Source organism: Megalobrama amblycephala, linkage group LG4 (genome assembly GCF_018812025.1).
Source record: "Megalobrama amblycephala isolate DHTTF-2021 linkage group LG4, ASM1881202v1, whole genome shotgun sequence".
NCBI classification, from domain to species: Eukaryota; Metazoa; Chordata; class Actinopteri; order Cypriniformes; family Xenocyprididae; genus Megalobrama; species Megalobrama amblycephala.
Window position 1 is genome coordinate 1738644 of NC_063047.1, and position 21346 is coordinate 1759989.

The window sequence follows — 21346 nt, forward strand, 5'->3', positions numbered from 1 at the left end:
TTACTTTGGATTATGTTATTTAAATAAACTGCACATGGGTTCTCAACTACAACTCACCTCAGTGGACTGTTGTTACAGAATACTTGACCGATCACCATGAACCCAGCTGTCACTCTACTTAACTTCCGTCAAGGTAATCAATCCATAGAGGAATATGTTCAGGATTTTTGTGAAGTGCGCTATCATGTGGATTTTAATGATGTGGCTTTGAAGGACATTTTTCGCCACAGACTTAATGAACCCGTTAGATCACAAATGCCAGGGGGAAAAATCCATTTTTCCCTGGCCCAGTACATAGACCACATCCTTCTCTTAAGTGGATCCTCATTTACTGTAGGAATTGTGGATGATGAGAGCCGCAATCTTACAGTACCCGCCACGCCAGAGTGTTTCCACGTCCTGACTGTCATGTCTGGAGTTATCCACTGCCACGCCAAGGCCTGTTCACGTCATGCCTGCCCAGCCAGAGACTGTTCACGTCATGCCTGCCACGTCTGAGTCTCTCTACAAGATGGCTGCCATGCCTCAGCTCTCAGCCAAGATGGCTGCCATGCCTCAGCTCTCAGCCAAGATGGCTGCCACGCCTCAGCTCTCAGCCAAGATGGCCACCATGCCTGAGCCCTCAGCCAAGATGGCCGCCACGCCTGAGCCTCTCCACATCATGGCCACCACACCTGAGCCTCTCCACGTCATGGCCGCCACGCCAGAGCCTCTCCACGTCATGACCTCCATGCCAGAGCCTCTCCACGTCATGGCTGCCATGCCAGAGCCTCTTCACATTATGGCTGCCACGCCAGAGTCTCCAGCCATTATGGTTGCCTCACCAGAGCCCCCTCACATCATGTCTGCCCAAGTTTCCCCTTGGAGATCTTTTTTTTTTTTTTTTTTAAGTACCTCCAGTGCACCAGGACCCTCTGCTCCATGGCCTAGGTCCCCCAGTTCACCAGAACCCTCCTCTCCATGGCCCAGCCAGGTCCACCATTGTACCAGGGCCCTCTGCTCCACGGCCCAGGTCCGCCAGTGCTCCAGGACCTTCTGTTCCACGACCCTGGTCCACCAATGCTCCAAGGTCCAAGTCTGCCCATGCTCCAAGGATGGGTCCGTCCAAGCTTCATGACCCAGGTCTGCCCATGCTCCACTGTCCTAGACCACCCATGCTCTATGGCCCAGGTCCGCCTATGCTCCATGACCCTGGCCCACCATCCCTCCGTCAAGACCACTTCCACTCCACCACCCTCCAGGACTATGTCTTGTTTTGGTTTATGTTGGGTGTCAGGAGCCGCCCTTAGAGTGGGGGATTCTGTAATGTCTTGTTTGGTGTTATGTTCATGTTTCATGCTATTGTCACAGTCTCTGTCTGTCCTGGACTCACCAGAATATGAAGAGGACCAATGGCTAATTAATTTCTGGGCAGAACCAGTGTCCGCTCCAGTCCCGAGTCAACTCCAGACTCTGTACCTGTCCCCGAGTCAGCTCCAGACACCGCTCCTGTCCCCGAATCAGCCCCAGACTCTGCTCCTGTCCCCGAGTCAGCTCTAGACTCCCCTCCAGTTCCCGAGTCAGCTCCAGACTCCGCTCCTGTCCCCGAGTCAGCTCCAGACTTCTCTCCAGCCCCCGAGTCAGCTCCAGACTCGGCTCCAGCCCCCGAGTCAGCTCCAGACTCGGCTCCAGTCCCCGAGTCAGCTCCAGACTCGGCTCCAGCCCCCGAGTCAGCTCCAGACTCGGCTCCAGCCCCCGAGTCAGCTCCAGACTCGGCTCCAGTCCCCGAGTCAGCTCCAGACTCGGCTCCAGTCCCCGAGTCAGCTCCAGACTCGGCTCCAGTCCCCGAGTCAGCTCCAGACTCGGCTCCAGTCCCCGAGTCAGCTCCAGACTCGGCTCCAGTCCCCGAGTCAGCTCCAGACTCGGCTCCAGTCCCCGAGTCAGCTCCAGACTTGGTACCAGAGCCCGCTCCATTCCACGAGCCTGCTCCAGAATCCGCTCCAGCCCAGGGATGCGTGGATCCTCCCTCTCACTCACTCCACCATCAGCTGATCACACACACCTGTTCCCTGTCAGCACCTCATCACACAGGACTTTTAAGCACACCACTCACCTCCCTCAGTTGTTCAGTCACTGTTGTTTTGGATGTTTGCCTACTATTATATTTTGGATGTGTTACCTGCCTTTTTTGAGTTATTATTAAACCTTTGAGTTATTTTGAAAACCTGCTTCTCCCGCCTTCCTCCTATGGTCACACATCGTGACAGATGACTGGACCTCAACAAAACACCACTATCCTGGCTGAGGACCGCCTGTGGGGTTTTAGGCAGAATGTCCGCCCATTGGAGAGGTATGTGGAGGAATTTCTTGAGCTCTATAATCAGGTGAGGTTGGATGATGCCTCTCTCTGTGTGTGTTTTTGGATGGGGCTGGATAAGGATACTATTCGTTATAGCGAACATATGTGTTATTTCTCTCTAGTCGAGTCTATTAATTTGCATGAGGCCATGCATGAGACCTCAGTCAAGATGGCCGTCACCATGCATGAGCCCTCAGTCAAGATGGCCGCCACCACGCCTGAGCCCTCACCAGAGCTGTGTCCCAATTCAGTGGCTACGCACTTCGAAGTGCATGAAAGGGGTGGGGTTTTGGAGTGGAGGGTTGCCAGGTCTGCGCAACAAAACCATCCCAAAAGTAGCGTAATCACAGCACAAGTGTAAAAGTATCCCAAACTCAGACTTGGCAACAATGAGCCGAGCGTTGTTACATGGCTAGCGGCTGTGTGACAGACAGCTGACAGTTGACGTTTGTGTGTGCATTTTAAAGTTTTATGACTTTCTATTGGGTTTTGACATGCTATTTTTGGACACTGGACCAAAATATGTATGGTTAAACTATGTAATGTTAGTTTTATATCGTTAGCAAGTTAACCTTGTTTGCTTTTTATGTTAAATGAAATGTTAACTGTGAAAATAAATAGATTCATATTTATACATTTACTCTGTATTTAAGTCTAAATTTAAAGTACAGTACTTTAGGATTTTATTTAACTGCACTCCATCTCAGAGACAAATATTGTATTTATGAAAAACTGACGATTTGGTCTTTGGACATCATGGATATTACAGTTTTATTTAGATATTACATATTGGTGAAAATACACTATATAACACTTTATGAAAGAAGTCCCAGAGTAAAATTCATGTTTCAGTTGTTTTAACTAAAAGAAACTTACACTGACATATCTTAAAATTTACCTGCTATGCATGACTATTTGTAACAGACAAGAATTTTAAAGCTATCAAGACAAAATCTGAATGGGCCCATAGATCTGTTTTGTATGTTCAAATATTATGGCAGCTGTCGATTTGAATCAGCCCTGCAATCTCTGAAGCCCATCCAGGTCCAGCAGCTCCACCAGCGTCTCCCTGCTCAGCTGAATGAACATGTACACAAATATGCTTTGTTCTGTTTTATGTACTGTTAATTGAAAATGTTATGTTGTTTTTTTTTTTTTTTTATGTTAAACCTTAGTTCTGTTGTAAATAGTTGTAAAAGGTACTTTAAGTAGCTATAGAACAATGTATTTTAATGTAAAAACATTTAATTTACATGATGAAAAAATGATTGTATATGTTTAATGTTTCATGTAAAATTATAAGTTGCATAAAAGAAATAAAATGAACAGAACAATTCTTTTATTTACACACGTGAACATGCGTAAAAAAATTGTAGAACAGAAATTATAGTAACAGAAATTACTCCTGCTCATTTACAAATAAATTACATTACAAATATAATGTACAGTGCATTTCATTTTCAACTTACATCACAAAAATAAGCTGTAAATTAGGCTGTTTCATTGGCAAAGTGACATTTAAATAATATTTATATCACATTTTAATGCAGCCTACCCAATTTTACGCACTATTCTGTTCTTGAGAAAAGTGGGGGGAAAGCAGACTTTGAAGTGCGATTCACCGTGGCGCGAGGAGGGCTGACGTAATTTGAGAGCGACTTCAAGTGCACCCTCTCCGTTTCCCAGTGGAGTGAAGCTCCCATCTCAAGACACTTCGCGGTCTACACTATCCCACAGTTCATTGCGCGCTGGTGACGACAGAAGTTCAGGTGTGAATTCACATAAATGTAAGATATGCCCCGTGTTCACCAGTATCTAAATCAAACTGTAATATCCGTGATGTCCAAAACGTCAGTTTTTCATAAATACAATATTTGTCTCTGAGATGGAGTGCAGTTGAATAAAATCCTAAAGAACTATACTTTAAATTTAGACTTAAATACAGCTTAAATACAGAGTAAATGTATAAATATTAATGTATTTTCACAGTTAACGTTTCATTTAACATAAAAAAACAAAAAAGGTTAACTAGTTGCAGATGATATAAAACTAACATTAGTTTAACCATACATATTTTGGTCCAGTGTCCCGTCATGAAGCGTGTCAAAACCCAATAGAAAGTCATAAAACTTTAAAATGTACACACAAACGTCAACTGTCAGCTGTCTGTCACACAGCCGCTAGCCATGTAACGACGCTCGGCTCATTGTTGCCACGTCTGGGATTGGGATACTTTTACACTTGTGCTGTGATTACACTACTTTTGGGATGGTTTTGTTGCGCAGACCTGGCAACCCTCCTCTCCAAAACCCCACCCCTTTCATGCACTTCGAAGTGTGTAGCCCCTGAATTGGGACACAGCTCAGAATATGAAGAGGACCAATGGCTAATTAATTTCTGGGCACAACCAGTGTCCGCTCCAGTCCCAAGTCAGCTCCAGACTCCGCTCCTGTCCCCGAATCAGCTCCAGACTCCGCTCCAGTCCCTGAGTCAGCTCCAGACTCCGCTCCAGTCCCTGAGTCAGCTCCAGACTCCACTCCAGTTCCCGAGTCAGCTCCAGACTCCGCTCCAGTTCCCGAGTCAGCTCCAGACTCCGCTCCAGTCCCTGAGTCAGCTCCAGACTCCGCTCCAGTCCCCAAGTCAGCTCCAGACTCCGCTCCTGTCCCCGAATCATTTCCAGACTCCGCTCCAGTCCCCGAGCCAGCTCCAGACTCCGCTCCAGTCCCCGAGTCAGCTCCAGACTCCGCTTCAGTCCCCGAGTCAGCTCCAGACTCCGCTTCAGTCCCCGAGTCAGCTCCAGACTCCGCTCCAGTCCCCGAGTCAGCTCCAGACTCAGCACCAGGGCCCGCTCCATTCCACAAGCCCACTCTATTGCACGAGCCCGCTCCAGAGTCCGCTCCAGCCCACAGATGCGCGGATCCTCCCAAAAAAATTTGGGAGGGGGGGGCATATACCCGTGGTCGTTAGTGGCCTAAGCCATTGAGGCCTCGCCGCCATGGCGTCCTGAGGCTCCCAACCCGCCATGGCTTCCTGAGCCTCCCGACCCGCCCTGGAGACCTCTCATCTGTCTGCACCTCCCTCATCACCTGTCTGTAAGGTCTCCAGGGCGCCCACCATCCCTCCCCAGTTGTTCCATCCACGGCTCGAGGACGCACCTACCGGGAGGGGGGGGGGGGGTGGTACTGTCACAGCCTTTGTCTGTCTTGGACTCTATCTCCCATCATCCTCCCTGGCCCTCACCTGCACTCACTCCACTTGCCTTTTTTGAGTTATTATTAAAACTTTGAGTTATTTTGAAAACCTGCTTCCCCTACCTTCTTCCTCCTATGGTCACACACCATGACAGCTATGTTTTATTGCTTTGTTTGTTATGTTTCCAAGTGCTTCCTGTTGTCTTATGATTCCCTTGCTCCTCATGTAATCTTGTCATGTTCTCCCCTTGTGAATGTGTCATGTTATCATTGTTTGTTTAAGTCATGTGGTTTCTTTGTTCTGTTTTCTGATTGGGTCATTGTCTTGGTTGTTCTCCCAAAGAGATTTTAATGACCTACTAGATGGGGTTTGTTTGTTATTTATTATTATACTATAAATCTTTGAAATAGCCCCCCTTATACATCTATGCTGGTCTCCAAGACACCACTAGGAGGAGTGGAGGGGAAATCCGGAAAATGTTTACAGGCAAAGCTCTGAGCTTGAAAATACCAGAATAACTGTGAATTAGGCAAGGAAAATGTTTTTTTAAGTTGGTCAAACAAAGCAAAATTCTTAACAATAAATAGTTGGTCAATCGTAACAAGACCTTGTGACTTCCAAATATTGAAAGCTCCATAAAAAAGTGAGGGTGGAAAGGAAATATTACTGGCAATGGGTGCAACTGAAGAAAGACACTTAAGCTCTAGAACAACATAAAGCCTCTATTTGCACCCAGAGAGGTTTGCACGATTGCAAATCATGTTGTACCCAGTAGGGGAGAGTGGGGTAAGTTGTCACAGTTGTCACACTTTTCACACCGTCTAACATTTACTGAGCACCATACATCACAATGGTATAAATTTCATACCAAATGAAAGAAGGAAGTCTTGGGCACATATGTTGTATTCATTACATTTTCATATTTTATCTCATTACGGAGTTGTAGACTGTTGAATAGAGAATGTGCACTTGTGACAATTTGCCTCATCGGCAGGTAAGTTGTCACACTAGATTATCTAAAAATAAGAACACAACTACTTAATTAGTGCTTATGTGCTTATTAAGTACATAATAGTGCGATTAGTGCTTATTCTATGTTCACTTCTCACAGGTAAAGAAATAGGTTTATGATCTATAATATATCACAATGATCTGCATGATGTAAACATATATTCAAAAAACAGATCAATTCTTTATATTATCCTGACAGTGTTTAGTAAAGAGTTTAAACGCAGGCTACTGAGTTTTATCTTGCTGAAATTCATGTCGTACTGTTTGGTTAATACCGTTTTATTCCTAACTGCACTGAGATTCGTCATAATGTGTCAAAAATCTGAGGCAAAGTTACTCACAGATGCTTTTTTTTTTTTTTTTTAAACATGATGAGTAAAAATTGATATTAACTATAGAAATTTCTATTACTTTTTAAGATTTTATTCATTTTAATGACTTTTCCGGCTCTAGAAACCACAGTCAAATCTGTTCCTCTAAGGTTAGTGGTTATGGTGGTTAGACAGTGAATCATTCAACACAACACTGGTAACAGTCAGCAACAGAACAGTTTATTCATTCATTGGAACAGAAACAAAGTAAAACATTTTTTTAATCCGCAATCATAATTGTAATTCAGTCTGCAATTTATGCTTATAATGAACAGACTGAAACATGCAGAAACATGTTTAACATATTAAACAGAAAAGTAATATAATGACTGACCTGTACATCTTATTCAGAGCAGTGCCATGACAGGTATGAAAGTGAGGCTTTGAGGGATAGACTTTTGTTTTCAATGAAACATGAGCAATAAAGTTTTTTGACTAATGACATTTCTTGGAAAGATGTTGCAGTTTTTCATCTGCAGAACAATCCAAAAACACATTAAATAACAATACAACCCACTGAAGAAATGTATGTCTTTCCCTCACAGTCTCAATTTCATTCCTGTTAAAAATCAAAGATGGAGCTGCTGTGAATAAGATCTGATTGGCCTGTTGCTTTGGTCAAAAATGTGTCAGCATTAACTCTAAATGAAACATGAATATACATTTGAAAAAACAATAAAACAAACAGTGCCACCTCATTTCAGAACGCTGCACACCACTGATATTTATTATTCATTAGTGTATTTTTGGCCCTGTGGTGAGGCGGATCTGCTCCAGCAGCTTGTCTTTGTTGTTTGTGATGTTTTTTCCAGCGACCTCCATGAGATCAGTGATCTTCTCACCGCTGTAAGGAAATTTAAAGGTCTTATATTTGTTCCTCCAGGTCTCAATATCATCTGAAGAAACATGAACACACTTAAATCAGAACACAGTTGATATTTCAGTTTTATTCAGGACATTGTAAGACTTTAACTTGCCTCCACAGTTGACCACATTAAAGAGAGGGATGTGGATCACGGTTGGAGTGTTTTTGCCTTTGAACACGTAGAAGTCCTTCGGTTTCTCGGAGTCCTCACTGGGAATGTTGACCTCAGGGAAAGGGATCTTTAGTTCCTTGGACATCTCAGCAGCTTTCTTCACTGTCTGCAGTGGAAAAGCATCACAATATTGTTTGATTAAAAGGCTTAGACTGTTTTAAAAGTAGGTATTCACCGAAATCGTCAGGATGAGATAAATGAGAATGTTTACGTAAAGCACTCTTTAGGTATCATAATATGGTTACATGAAAATTCATGCTCTAGTTTTTCAATGGTTTTCTAGCACCTATTGTATCTGTTGGCGTTCCGTACTTTTAGTCTTCTTCTTCTTCTTCTTCTTCTGCTCTTGAAGTCTATGGCAGCCCATAGAACCGCTTGCGGGAAAGTTGTGAAATTTGGCACACAGTTAGAGGACAGTCTGTCCTTTGTCCATATCAAATTTGGAGTCTCTAACTCAATCCCTCTTGCGCCACCAGCTGTCCAATGTTGCACTTATGTTAATGCTAATAACGTTTTAACTGTAAGGGCTAGAAACAAAATTCTTTTTCATCTGATTCCTTGGGTCAAGCCGATTCGAATGCACCCTATGACATCATTTTCCGTCATGAAAATTTTTACGCCATTTAGAATTTTCTGAAAAACGTACTTTTTCGAACTCCTCCTAGGCCGTTACTCCGATTTTCACGAAAATTGAACCAGACAATCTTCAGACCATGCCGACAGTTATGGAATTCAAGTCGATTCCTCAAACAGTTTTCGTAAAACACGCAAACGAAATGAACGTAGTGCTTGCAAAAATAGACATAAGGCTGTATCTCCGCAACACTTTATTGTATTCAGACCAAACATGGTACATGTCATCACAAGCATGACCTGAGGCATCATGCAGTGTTTCGGCGCAGGGCCACCAACTGGTGCGGAAATATGAAAAATGGATGTTTTTGCTTAGAACTTCTGATGGGGTTGTCCAAAAATCATAAATTTGATCTCGCTGGATTCGGGGCATCATGCCGAGTCGAATGATAACCCATATTGGACATTTTGGCCGTCGGCCATTTTGAATTTTGTGCTAAAATGCTGTATTTTACGAAGGCATTAGCATATCTTTACGAAACTCTGTATGGGTCTTCAGCACAATGCCCTGAAGGAGCCTGAGAAGTTTCAGACCAGCACCACCTTGTGGTCAAAAGTTATAACAAAATTTACAAAAATGCTAATAACTTTTGACTTTTTTAACTCATTGTAATGAAACTTGTCTCAGTTGATTCCTTGGGTCATGCCGAGAACACAGATATCAAATTTGCCATAGTTAGCTGAACTTCCTGTCCGCCATATTGTTTTTCTTTAAAAACCTACTTTTTCAAACTCCTCCTAGACCGTTGCTCCGATTTTCACCAATATCGAACCGTATCATCATCAAACCATGCCGACAAAAATTTATGGATTTCAAGTCAATATGTCAAACCGTTTTCGTATACCGGAGCAATGAATTTGAGGCATGATGCAAAACCCAGTCTTGAAGCTGTATCTCTGCAATGCTTTGACATATTGACACTAAACTTTGCAAGTGTCATTGTCATCTCACTCTGACCATACCACAACAATTTGGACACAGTGCCACCTATTGGTCGAAAGTGATGAACTAGTAACTCCTCATTTTTGATCATTTTTCAGCTCTTTTACCTAAAATGATCTTAATAGGTCTTTAATTGCTCACTGTTGCAGTTAGTCTGATGCTCCCAGTCATGTTGGCTGGCTTCTTGTGCCGTTTTTGTGCTTGGCCCCGTAATTGCTGCTTGCAGCTATATTTTTAGGTGTCTTTGTTGTAGGGAATTGCATGATCAGGAAATACTATAATAAGTCTTTAATAATAAAGCTCAGGGCATGCAGGTGAATACAGGAAAATATAAACATCATCCAAATTAAAACTAAGACAAGAAAATGAGCAGAGAAAACCTGTACATTTTAGATTAGTTTGAACTCTGGTGGTCACTATGAATGTCATGAGGAAAAAAACAGTAAGATTATTTAAAAAAAAAAAATCTAATTTTGTGTTCTTCAGAAGAAACATGTCACGGGTTTGGAATGACATGAGAGGGAGTAAATTATGATTTCTAGGGGAGTTTATTTTAAATTTAAATAAATGTATTCCTTTAAATGAACTTTTATGAGTGTATTCTTCATGCGTATAATACCGTGAAAGGATCACCCTCACTGAAGTCCAGTGAAATGATGAGGTCGATGTTTCTCTCTTTTCTCAGCACTGAGAAGTAGGGTGAGTTCAGCAACAGTCCAGCGTCCTCAAAGTCTCTTGTCTCAGTTTTCAGTAGAGTGGAGGGCACTGATTTATCTGAGAATCACAGCATTATTATATTATTCACAATGAATTTCCAGTCAGCACCTGTCCACTTGAGTTTCTGTTCTCACCTTTCATGTTGTGGAGAAAGTCATACTTCCTGCCCCATTTCCACTTAGCAATGCACTTTAATATTCTCATCAAAATAACTGTAAAACAAATACACAGTAGTTCTAATTCAGTAAAGGGCTTTGATATTGTTTTATATTCTGTATGTTTTTAGTTGACTCTATGGTTCTTTGGAGAAAAAGTTATTAATGTTTCATTATAGTTTCTTCAGCTTTAAAGTACATTATTGGATGTCTAAAGATTCTTCTGTGGCATCAGTCTGATAAAACGTTTTTTTGTTGGAAACTTTATGGAATCTTAAAGCACATTTTGGTTTATGCATTAATATGGCTTGAAAATCAAAAATTAAGTATATTATACAAATCAATGCATTGTAAAGACAGTTCAACCTACTTTCATCTTGCAGGGGGCGTAAAAAGTGATGCAAATAATTACACACATCCACAGTGTATTGTTTCATATACTGATCCGCAGTGAGATTCAGTTTTTTCGTTTGAAAAATCAGCTGACGTTTGCCATTGAGCTCTGTAAAAAGAAGGGAACACGTATATGATTGAGTTCTTGTCATCTGACGAGGTATAATTCTAGTTTGTGTATCTTGCAGGGCTCTGAACCGGTTCAAGGAATGAAAACAAAAGACATTTTAACTGGAAAATAAAGAAAAATGAAAACAAAATCAAGTTCAATCATTCTAAACAGAAACGCTTTGAAATTATCATTAACCGGTAAATAACGTTATTTTAGTGTTCTGTTTAAGATTTTAAATTTGGCAGTCAACCAATCAATTCAATTCAAATATGACTTGGTCGTACACTTGCATGGGTCATTATATTATTAGCATTTTACTAAAATCAAGCTCAAATTGAGTCACGAGGTGTGTCACCAGTGAATGTCGGCGATTTGTGTTTTGTCAGTCATTAATGGTTGCATCTGAGGCAGTAAGTGCATCACGTTACATTTTCATCAACTTACAGGTTACGAAGCTATATGTGGGTGCTCAGTGTTTACTGTCGTTTAATATATTTGGCCAAAATTTTGTGTTATAAAATACTAAGTGTTACACACAGGCTGTAAATACCAGACTAAGACACTCAAATACATAATTAGCCTTTGCAAACACAAGAAAATGCTGTACTTATTCAAAGAACCAGTTTTGTTTTATCTACCCTTGCACTGCAAACAAGCAGAAACGGTCTCTAAAATGCGTGCAGGACTTTATTCACGATTGAAGCGGGTGGAGCTTCTCTATGAGGTTTGCCGACAGTTTGAGGATCCACTCAAGTTACAAGGTTTAGTCACAAGCTCTTAGTATAAAGTTCAATTCAAGCTCTGTTAGGCAAGCAAAATAAATAAAATAACGTTATTAACCAGTATTTTTTTTTTTTTTTCTAATCAAACTGTTTTCAGAATGATAATGTTAAAGAAGGAACACATGAACAAGTTCAGAGTGAACTTTTTTTTTTTTTTTTTAATTTCATTTTTAAGCCCTGGTATATTGTTAAACATGTTTTTGCATGTTATTTTAGTTTTTTTTCATGTTATACTGTTTACATTTTTAGCACACTTTAGGAACATCTTACTGCTCAGCTTTGTTCTGATGGATTCATCAAGATCAGACGGATCTTCGCCTTTCAAAACAGAGAGATTCATGTCCACCAGATCCATGAGCACCTGGTAACATTTGTGTATAGGAGGAGACTTTGGATCTTCTGAAGAAAAAACACATTGAACAAACATGAACACAGTGCAAAATGTCTTGAATGCAAGTGCTTTCCATCCCCAAATTTACTGACATTCAGATATCAGAGGCCGTATTCACAAAACATTTTATCTTACCACTAAGAGTTCTCCTATAGGACTGAGGTGACTCGATTTAATCATAGAAATATTGTAGAATGAGGTATCATGTTTCCATATTCAAATAAATGTTTTAAAATACAAATATTGCCATATTCAAATAAAGATTTTAAAACAAACATGTTACCATATTCACATAAAGGTTTTAAAATAAAAATGTTGCCATATTTAAATAAAGGTTTTAAAATGTAGGCTAAGTGTCACTAATTAAACCAGTATATGTTCAGCTAATTGTCAGCTTCTTACATGTCTGCGCCTCGAGAGATTGCAGAATTCAGGTGAAAAATTATGTTTTATAAATAAAGTTTGGGAGAAGCGTGTTCAAACAGTTCATAAATCTTTTTTTCTTAAAGATTTATTTTTGGTGTTTTGTCGTAGATTCAAGTCTATAAATCAAAATGTGTATTGCATTTATGAAGAAAATGTTCAGCACCCAAAGCTCTATCGCTATTCGCCTCAATGTTGTTCAGTGTCTTTGGGTGGATTGCTGAAGCGGACTGGCAGCAACAGCCATTAGGACTGTTTGTGATTTGGTCTTAGTGACTTAGGAGTCCTCTTGATTACTCCTAACGTTTCACAGATTTAGGAGGTAGTTTTAGCGCTAAAATGCTTTGTGAAATACTTTAGGACTGACACGCCCATTATTTTTAATATCGGCAAGTTAGGAGCTACTTCTAGCCTTGAGATGTTTCGTAAATACGGCCCCAGGTGTTTTCAGGTGATAATTATCATTATAGCTCACTTTTATTTTTCATCATTAAAGAGTTTATTTAGACTTTTTATTTATCATCAGGTAGCATAAACAGATCATTAGACACAAAAGATAGATCAACTTGTCACCAAATAAAAATAATAAATGCTTTACCTTTCCTCATTTTGGCAAACATCACTGTTTCTGTTTTATTAAAGATCTCTGGGGGGATCAAATGGATTAAATGGAATTAAAGATAACATGATAATGAAATGACTTTCAGCTTTAGGCAGAACTGAAACTTGAGAAAAATGAAGTTGCACCTTTTATTTTTTCCAAGAACTCTTTCTTATCCTCGTCTCCATCAGCTATAGCGCTGCCACACAGAGCTGCAGAAAACACATTTAAGTTTTTAAAACACATTTTTTAAATAAAATGTGTAATACAGTCTGATGCATAAAGTTGTCATTTAAGCTCTTATTGTTAAGCAAAAATGAACTTTCCTTTAAATCACTGTGTAATGAGTGTCATGATGACCCGCTGGAGTGCCCTTAATAGCCACCGAAGGGTACTCCACCCCACTGCCTTCCTGTGGATTTATGACCCGAAAGAAGGCAGTCAAAACAAACAAAGCAGAAGCACACAGGCAGACAGGGAAATCCTGTGTTAACTGTTCCTGCTCTGTCCCTGACCGTGGTCGGAGATGACAGGGGAGACTTTTCACTGCTCCAGGGCCGAAGTAGCTTTCTAAGTAACCTTTCTCTTTCTGGCAATTACTTAACTTAATGCCACTCCAGCATGTTATTATTTTTTGTAATGTGCACATAAGTTAGAGTGTCACCAACCACTTATATAATCCAAGTCATTAGTTCACATTTACAACACCTAGGTGACCGGAGCATATAAGAACAATTCAAAACAAAATATCCCAGTCTACAGGAAGCAGTTTCCTATCCAAATACAAAATTGTTATGAAACAACTTTTTTTTTTGGTCATATAAAATAACTCTTTAACCTTAATTACTAAAATAAACAATGTTCTATAAAGCATTGCCTGACAACCTTTATCTCCCGCCTAACATAGTGCTTTAGATTACCTATCTCTGGAACGGTCCATAAAACTAATCAACTCAGTAAGCTACCCATTCACCAAACCTGTCTGGAGGTCTCGGTCTGCGTCTCGGCCTATGATGCCGTTGGGGAAGAGGTTCTGTTGCACCAGCCCCACTGTCCTGAGCTTCTTTGGTGGAAGAAGAATCCATGTCAAGAGCGTTGAGGGGAAGCAAGGTTTCGTTGACAGTAGTGCTCCCTGCTGGATCTAGAGCATTGCTGGATGGTCTTTCCCCTCCTGCGCTGGAAAATGGGCCAGACAGCTCCAGGTTTGCATAATCTATGTCAATGACCAGGGGTGGCAGCTCCGCTGGTGCCCAGGTCCCAGCCAGCTCCATGGCCCAAGTGTTGTCCAGTGGTTCGTGACTACGATAGGGTTTCAATTGATCATGATGAACCACCTTTGCTTTGGTCTTTGGCCCCTTTTGTATGCAATACACAAGGTCATCCAGCTGTGCCAGGATAAAGAATGCCTCCTCATATGATGGACGGAATTTCCTGATTTTGTTCTTGGCTCTCCGTGTGTCCTTAATGAGGTACCACACGGCATCTCCAACTTCAAACACTGTGTGGCAGCAACTCTTGTCATACTGTCTCTTTGCACTTTCCACTGACTTGCCGAGAACATCTCTGGCAACCTGATGTGACAGCTCAAGCCGTTGTTGGAGGTGTAGGACATACTAAGGGGCAGTAGAAGCTGCATCAGAGTCAGGAGGTAAACCGGCTACCAGGTCCACTGGTTCGCTCACCTCCCGTCCGAACATCATACAATTAGGGGTGAGGTGAGTAGCACTGTGTCTGGTTGCTCTGTAGGGCATGACTGCATAAGGAATCATAAGATCCCAATCCCAATCCCAGCTGTTGTGGCCAAGATCTGTTTTAGAGTGGAATTGAATCATTCCACCTGGCCATCAGACTGTGGCCAAAACGGTGTGGTGTGTGTCTTTTCAATGCCAAACAGCGAACACATTTTCTGAAACACTTAAGACTCAAAATTTTGCCCTTGGTCTCTGTGCAATAATTGTGCAGCCCTATAAACACAAACCCACTCTGAAGTAAGCACTTCAGCCACAGTTTCACCTTTTCATTAGTCAGGGGAAAGGCTTCCACCCATTTCGTGAAGTAGTCCTGTATCACCAGTACATAAGACTTCCATCGCTCTGTCTCATTCAGTGGCCCCATAATGTCCAATGCAACACACTCCATAGGGGCTCCTACTCTGACGCTTCCCATAAGGCCTGTGGGGTCTTATGGGGCTTAGCCTTGGATGCACAGCTTAAACAGGTCTGACACCAGAGGGCGACATCCTCTCTCATCCAGTACCAGTAGTATTGAGTCTGGAGCTGTGCCACTGTGTGCTCGACTCCAAAATGTCCACCGATGGGTCCGTCATGCATCTGCTTCATGACTGCAGGCTGGTAAACATGAGGTAACACTATTTTGGGTAAAACTGGACATCATCCAGGCAATAGAACCGCCTGACCAAAACGCATTCTCTGATGTACAGCCGTCTCCACTGGCTCCAATATGTTTTTGTGGCTGGACTGTAAGGGGCAATAGTAGCCCGTGTTGGCCGCTCTCCACTAGCCTCCATCCACGCCCTGATAGGCGCGATGTCTGGGACAGTCTTTTGAGCCTCTTGTAGTTCCTCTGGGGACCAGCCGCAGAAAAATACCTCTTCATTAGTCTTAGTCACACAGATTTTTTCATAGGTTACCCCCACTGGACATGCCGTTGTTGGGGCTAGTCCACTGGACTCTGCAGCTCCTTGCTGACAACAGAGTCCAAACTATGGCGCAACCAAGAATTTTTTTTTTTTTTTTTCATGCAGTGTTCATTGGCACAGCCAAGAATAATTTAAAGAGGTTGTCAACGTTTACTAGACTGTTGCGCGTACAACAGCACACTTGAGCACTTGAAAAGTCCACTAGATGGTGTGCAGGTGCCGAACGCGTCTTTCCGCACTCATGGGCAAAGGAGTATCTTTGAAAGGCTTGCACATTCAACTGTGCACGAGACAGAGCGGAATGTGGGAAATGAAGTTTACCCGGGCCTTAACTGCTCCAAATTGTAATGAAGCTGAGGCTCACATTGGGGAAAATATGGGGGGGATCTGCCCCCCCCTTGCACCCCACCTTTCTTCATAAATGCAATACATATTTTGATTTATTGATTTGAATCTATGCCAAAAATAAATCTTAAATAAATAAATACTGTCCAATTACCTGTGGCAGTTGTTTTCACAAGTTCACACTTACATTTGATCAAATAGAGTAAAAAAAAAAGAAGTTAATAATAAGACAAATAATAATAATAAAAATAATAAGTCTGTTTTTCCCGAGGTCTACTGTAGTGAGCCGGATCCGGGCCGTATCCAGATCAGATGGAGGATCTGCGTCTAGACACGACCACAACGCATCCCTGAAGTGTCAGCAGAGATTGTGTCAACTAGATCATCCCCTTTGAAGGCGTCACCGACATGACAGCCAGTGGCACTGATCCTCAACAAAGCGTTTCCATACCGGCATGATGAATATGATCCTCAACTAGATGGAACTGAATAAATACTTTGACTGTTGCAATCTCAATTGGACTTATGAGCTTTTATGCTGCCTGAATCATAATCACAAACTGTTGGCCCCCCGACTGAGCCTGGTTTCTTCCATTTCTCCATTTTGTCACCTGTTGGAGTTTGGGTTCCTTGTCGCTTTCGCCTTTTGGCTTGCTTAGTTGGGGACACTTGATATTCCACAATGTTTTTTGATCTGCCTGCATTGACACCATTGTATGCAAACTGATGATGACGCCACTGTTTTCTCCAGAGCCGATGTATAGATGAATGAACTAAATTAATAAATATTGATTTTTACAAAGGAATGAATCAATACTGAACTTACTTAAGCTGGACAATGACACTGTGCAGCCACAATTATCACTTGTAAAGCTGCTTTGACACAATCTGCATTGTAAAAAGTGCTATATAAATAAAGGTGACTTGAAGGGTATTTAGCGTATTTGGGGATTGATCGCGGGCTCCGAGCTTGAAATTTAGCCTAAAAATTATTAATAAAATCTCTTTTAAAACAGAGTTTGTTACCTTGCAGGTACAGCATGTCAATTTCAGGCTGGTGCTTGATCTTAGAGCCATTGTCAAACTGACTGCCAAAGCTGGAGGTTTTCACAAACGCTCCAGTGAGAGAATAACCTGCTTCATGTGGAGTGATCTCAAACCAGGGGTCTGCAGACAGAAACACGTTCATATAACACATATATGTTAACACATTAACTCTGTCTGTCTTTCTCACACACACAAACACAAACCTCCATCTTTGTGCTGTTTGCAGTGCTTGTCAACCACTGTGTAGATGGGAAACGGGTCTTTACTCTGGTGATTCCACTGATCTGTGAGTTTTTGCTCGTCTATCTGAAGAGAAAAAAAATATATTTACAGCTGTTAATCAAGTTGGTGTAGGAGAGACATGGGACAATTTCTTCAGTCACAAACAAGCTCAAGTGAAAACCTCCTGCTAAGACCTTTTTTTATTTGTGGAAACTTTGCGTTTAATAAGCTAATAAAATATTTCAAATCAATATTTTGTGTCCAATTGTTTACTTTAATTATATTAATCATTTAATTGTTTATACATAGATCACGTGTTCTTGCATTTACATGCATTTACTCACTTTGACCAGTGGATGATGATTGCATGCCATTTTGGTTTGCGCTGCTATTAATTACAAGAAAGTTTCTCGTTATTATGAGAACGTTTCCCATAATTACGAGAAAGTTCCTTATTATTATGAGAAAATAAGTCTTACACAAGAAAGTTTCTCATTATTATGACTTACAAAATCATATTTTTAATCAAATGTGGTGTACATATCAATAGCCTACGAAAAATATAGCACTTTTAAGTAGGGAAATTGGATGATTCATCATGATTCGATTCAATATCGATTCTCAAAGCCAGCGATACGATATTTTCCGATACCTCAAAAAGTTCTGCGATACAATTAGGATACGATTCAATTCAGGGATATATCGATCAATTTTTCGATATTATGATATTATGTGCCTATTTTACACAACCAGTTAAATTTTTATTAACTCACAACCAAAATATATAACATAAACATTTATTTAAAAATTTCACATCCTGAACCATAATTGGGACATCCACAAATAAAATATTCACACAGCTTATGACATAACAGTCAAGAAAGTATTTTAGGATTCTGTGCTAAAATGTGTAATGTCAAAAAACTGATAAACAAGGGATTTATTTTTCTTTTAAATGAAGCAACAACATATTATAGGTAGGAGAGAGCAAAATAGGCTATTAATATTCTTTCATTGTGCAAAAGTATTATAAAGGCTCCAAAACAGAGCAGCACAAAGCACTTATGCACATCCTGTGTGCAGAATGATGCGCTTCTACACCCGTATGACCTTCATTCATCTTCAGAACACAAATTAAGATATTTTTGATGAAATCCGATGGCTCAGTGAGGCCTGCATTGGCAGCAAGATAATTAACACTTTCAATACCCAGAAAGTTACTAAAAACATATTTAAAACAGTTCATGTGACAACAGTGGTTCAACCTTAATGTTATGAAGAGACGAGAATACTTTTTGTGTGCCAAAAAAACAAAATAACAATTTTATTCAACAATATCTAGTGATGAGCTTTACGAATCTTTTGTTTCGAATCAGTGGTTCGGAGCGTGTATCAAACTGCCAAAGTCACGCCCCCCAGTGGTGAATTATTGAAATTTCGAAACACTTATGACTTAACGAAGCCTCGTTTACTGAAATCATGTGACTTTGGCCCTCCGAATCCCTGATTCGAAACAAAAGATTTGTAAATCTTCATGAAGCAGTGTTTTGAAATCGCCCATCAATAGATATTGTCATAAAGTCGTTATTTTTTACAAAAAAACAATTTTTGGTGCACAAAAAGTATTCTCGTCGCTTCATTATATATTAAGTAGGGCTACACAATAATTAATCGCGACTGCAAAATAAAAGTCTGTGTTAACAATATATGTTTGTGTTCTGTGTATAATAATTATGTATATATAAATACACACACACATATATATATATTTAAGAAAAACTTTATTTATTTATACATGCATATATTTCTTAAATTTGTACATGTATGTGTGTGTATTTATATATACATATATTTTATACACAGAACACACACATATATTATGTAAACACAGACTTTTAATCATGATTAATCGTTGTGCAGCCCTAATATTAAGGTTGAACCAGTGTAGTCACATGAACTGTTTTAAGTATGTCTTTAGTAGCTTTGAAAGTGTTAATTATTTTGCTGTCAATGGAGGCCTCACTGAGCCATCAGATTTTCATCCTTCTGCCATCCTACACACAGGATTCCTGCACTTTCCACGACATAAAAAAACAGCTCATACCGCAGGAACGATATCACGGAAAAATGTGGTGGTTTTGAAACAGTGACATTTTCAAACTGCGGTTTACCTTGAAACCGGTAACCGGCCCATGCCTACCCACAGGTATCGATCTTTTACGTGTTGCATCAATACATATCATTAGACATGTGTCGATCTATATGACCGATGACTATATGATCTATATCGATGACACCCCTATTTTAAAGACTGAATGTGAGCACCTCATTAAGATCATACATCATTGAGGGTATTATTATAAATAGTTACAGACCTCTTTCACAAAACCCGTGACGAATATCGTTGCCCAGACGTCAGTCAGACTGAAGTGGTCTTTCTCATAGTAATATTTCTTCAGTTTGTCTAATGCATCTGTCCAGCTGACTCCAGGACCATTGAGTCTCTGGATGATCTTGTCTTTCACAGTCTCTAGTTTGGTGGACCAGTCTGGTTCCTGATATAAGGAGGCCATACACCTTCAGAGGAACAACATACTCTCATTTTTATTCACCACATCTGTGTGTGTGTATGTGTGTGTGTGTGTGTGTTTCTCAGTGTTCATACCAGGTGGATCCAGAGACTCCGCTCAGATAAAGGACACAGTCCAGAAGACCTGTTTTCTGGAGCTGAACCAGGGATCCCAGCAATCCCACCATGGCTCGTTGTCCTCCTCCAGAACCCAGTAATGCAATATTTGGCACCTCATTCTGAAACACAGATTGATTTAGCAAAACATTTGATGTTCATCAGATACAACACCATTTGTAAGAGAAAAGGAATAGCCAGGCAGGTATGAAGTAGCCTATAAATAAGGTTTTACCTGACTGCAGTGTATCTGAAGCTTCTGCAGGCTTTGTAGAACAGCTTTTCCTCTTTTGCCAACAAACTCCTTCTCCTTCTCATTCAGAGAGGGTTCGATTCTCACCTCAACACTGCAGAGACAGACTGAATTTAACATCACATACTGCTATTTTTATTTTAGATTTAAAGAAATCTTAAGTGCATTTTGAACAGTTGTTTGCAGAATTATCCAGTTTGTAATAGATGTTAATTGTGTAAGTAATGCAGTTCAGAACTTATAGGTGATATAATGGATTGCACAGATTCCATCATAGAAATCTGAGCAGAATTACCTTTCCTGGGGTTTGGATGCACTCATCTATAAAACAATAGAGTTGACATTAAAGTTAAAGTCTACAATTCAAAAACTAATAGGGAACAACTTTTGATCAACTTTATAGTTCTTTTGATAAAAAAAATAATTATACTTCGAATGTCAATTATTAAGCCACTGCTTTTGTTTTTTAATGTAAGCCGCTAACAGTGCAAGTTATAGTGTTTACTAGTTTGCACCATTGATTTTGGTGAAGTTTTGATTATGAATTAAAGTTCTTTATTGAAAAAATCATTCATATACTGTTGTCATACTGTTATAATGACATTAAGCCTGTTAATTTGCCCTGTTGTAAAAGCTTTAAAGCATATACTCACTGTTCTTGTGTAGTCTTGTAAAATCTTGAGACTTCACCAATAGCAACTCAGCAGCCGTCGACTCTCAGATCGGACAGAAGAGGCTCTTTTATAGGACTCTGAAAGTCTAGACTTCAACGTAGGAGGTGATAAACCTGAACTCCAGAGAACAGTAAAAGTTTTCCATGTAATTTCCTGGTACAGATAGATTTTTATGTGTCTATCTGTAATAAATAAATTGGCGTGTCCTTGAGACAACAGGCAAACGAGTGGAACTGAAAATATTAGTGAATACTTGAAATACTTAGTATTTGACATCGCCAATAAACATTCATGGATTTTAAGCGTATCATATACCGCCGCTATACCTGAAATAAACCTCTACAAATGTATATGGTAAAAA

General features: G+C 40.5%; 1 protein-coding gene across 1 annotated transcript; it reads right to left on the bottom strand.

Moving 5' to 3' along the window:
• Positions 1-7374: 7374 nt before the first annotated feature.
• On the bottom strand, positions 7375-20632 carry LOC125266030 (cytosolic phospholipase A2 gamma-like). The gene is made up of 14 exons (XM_048186517.1): positions 20607-20632; positions 20294-20405; positions 20038-20180; positions 19748-19949; positions 17354-17456; positions 17130-17270; positions 13246-13311; positions 13097-13144; positions 11955-12083; positions 10603-10899; positions 10377-10514; positions 10145-10299; positions 7890-8055; positions 7375-7808 (listed from the first exon to the last, which is right to left on the bottom strand). Exons 1-14 carry the CDS (start codon positions 20630-20632, stop codon positions 7648-7650), a joined length of 1887 nt encoding a protein of 628 aa, XP_048042474.1. The 3' UTR covers positions 7375-7647.
• Between the last annotated feature and the right edge of the window lie 714 nt (positions 20633-21346).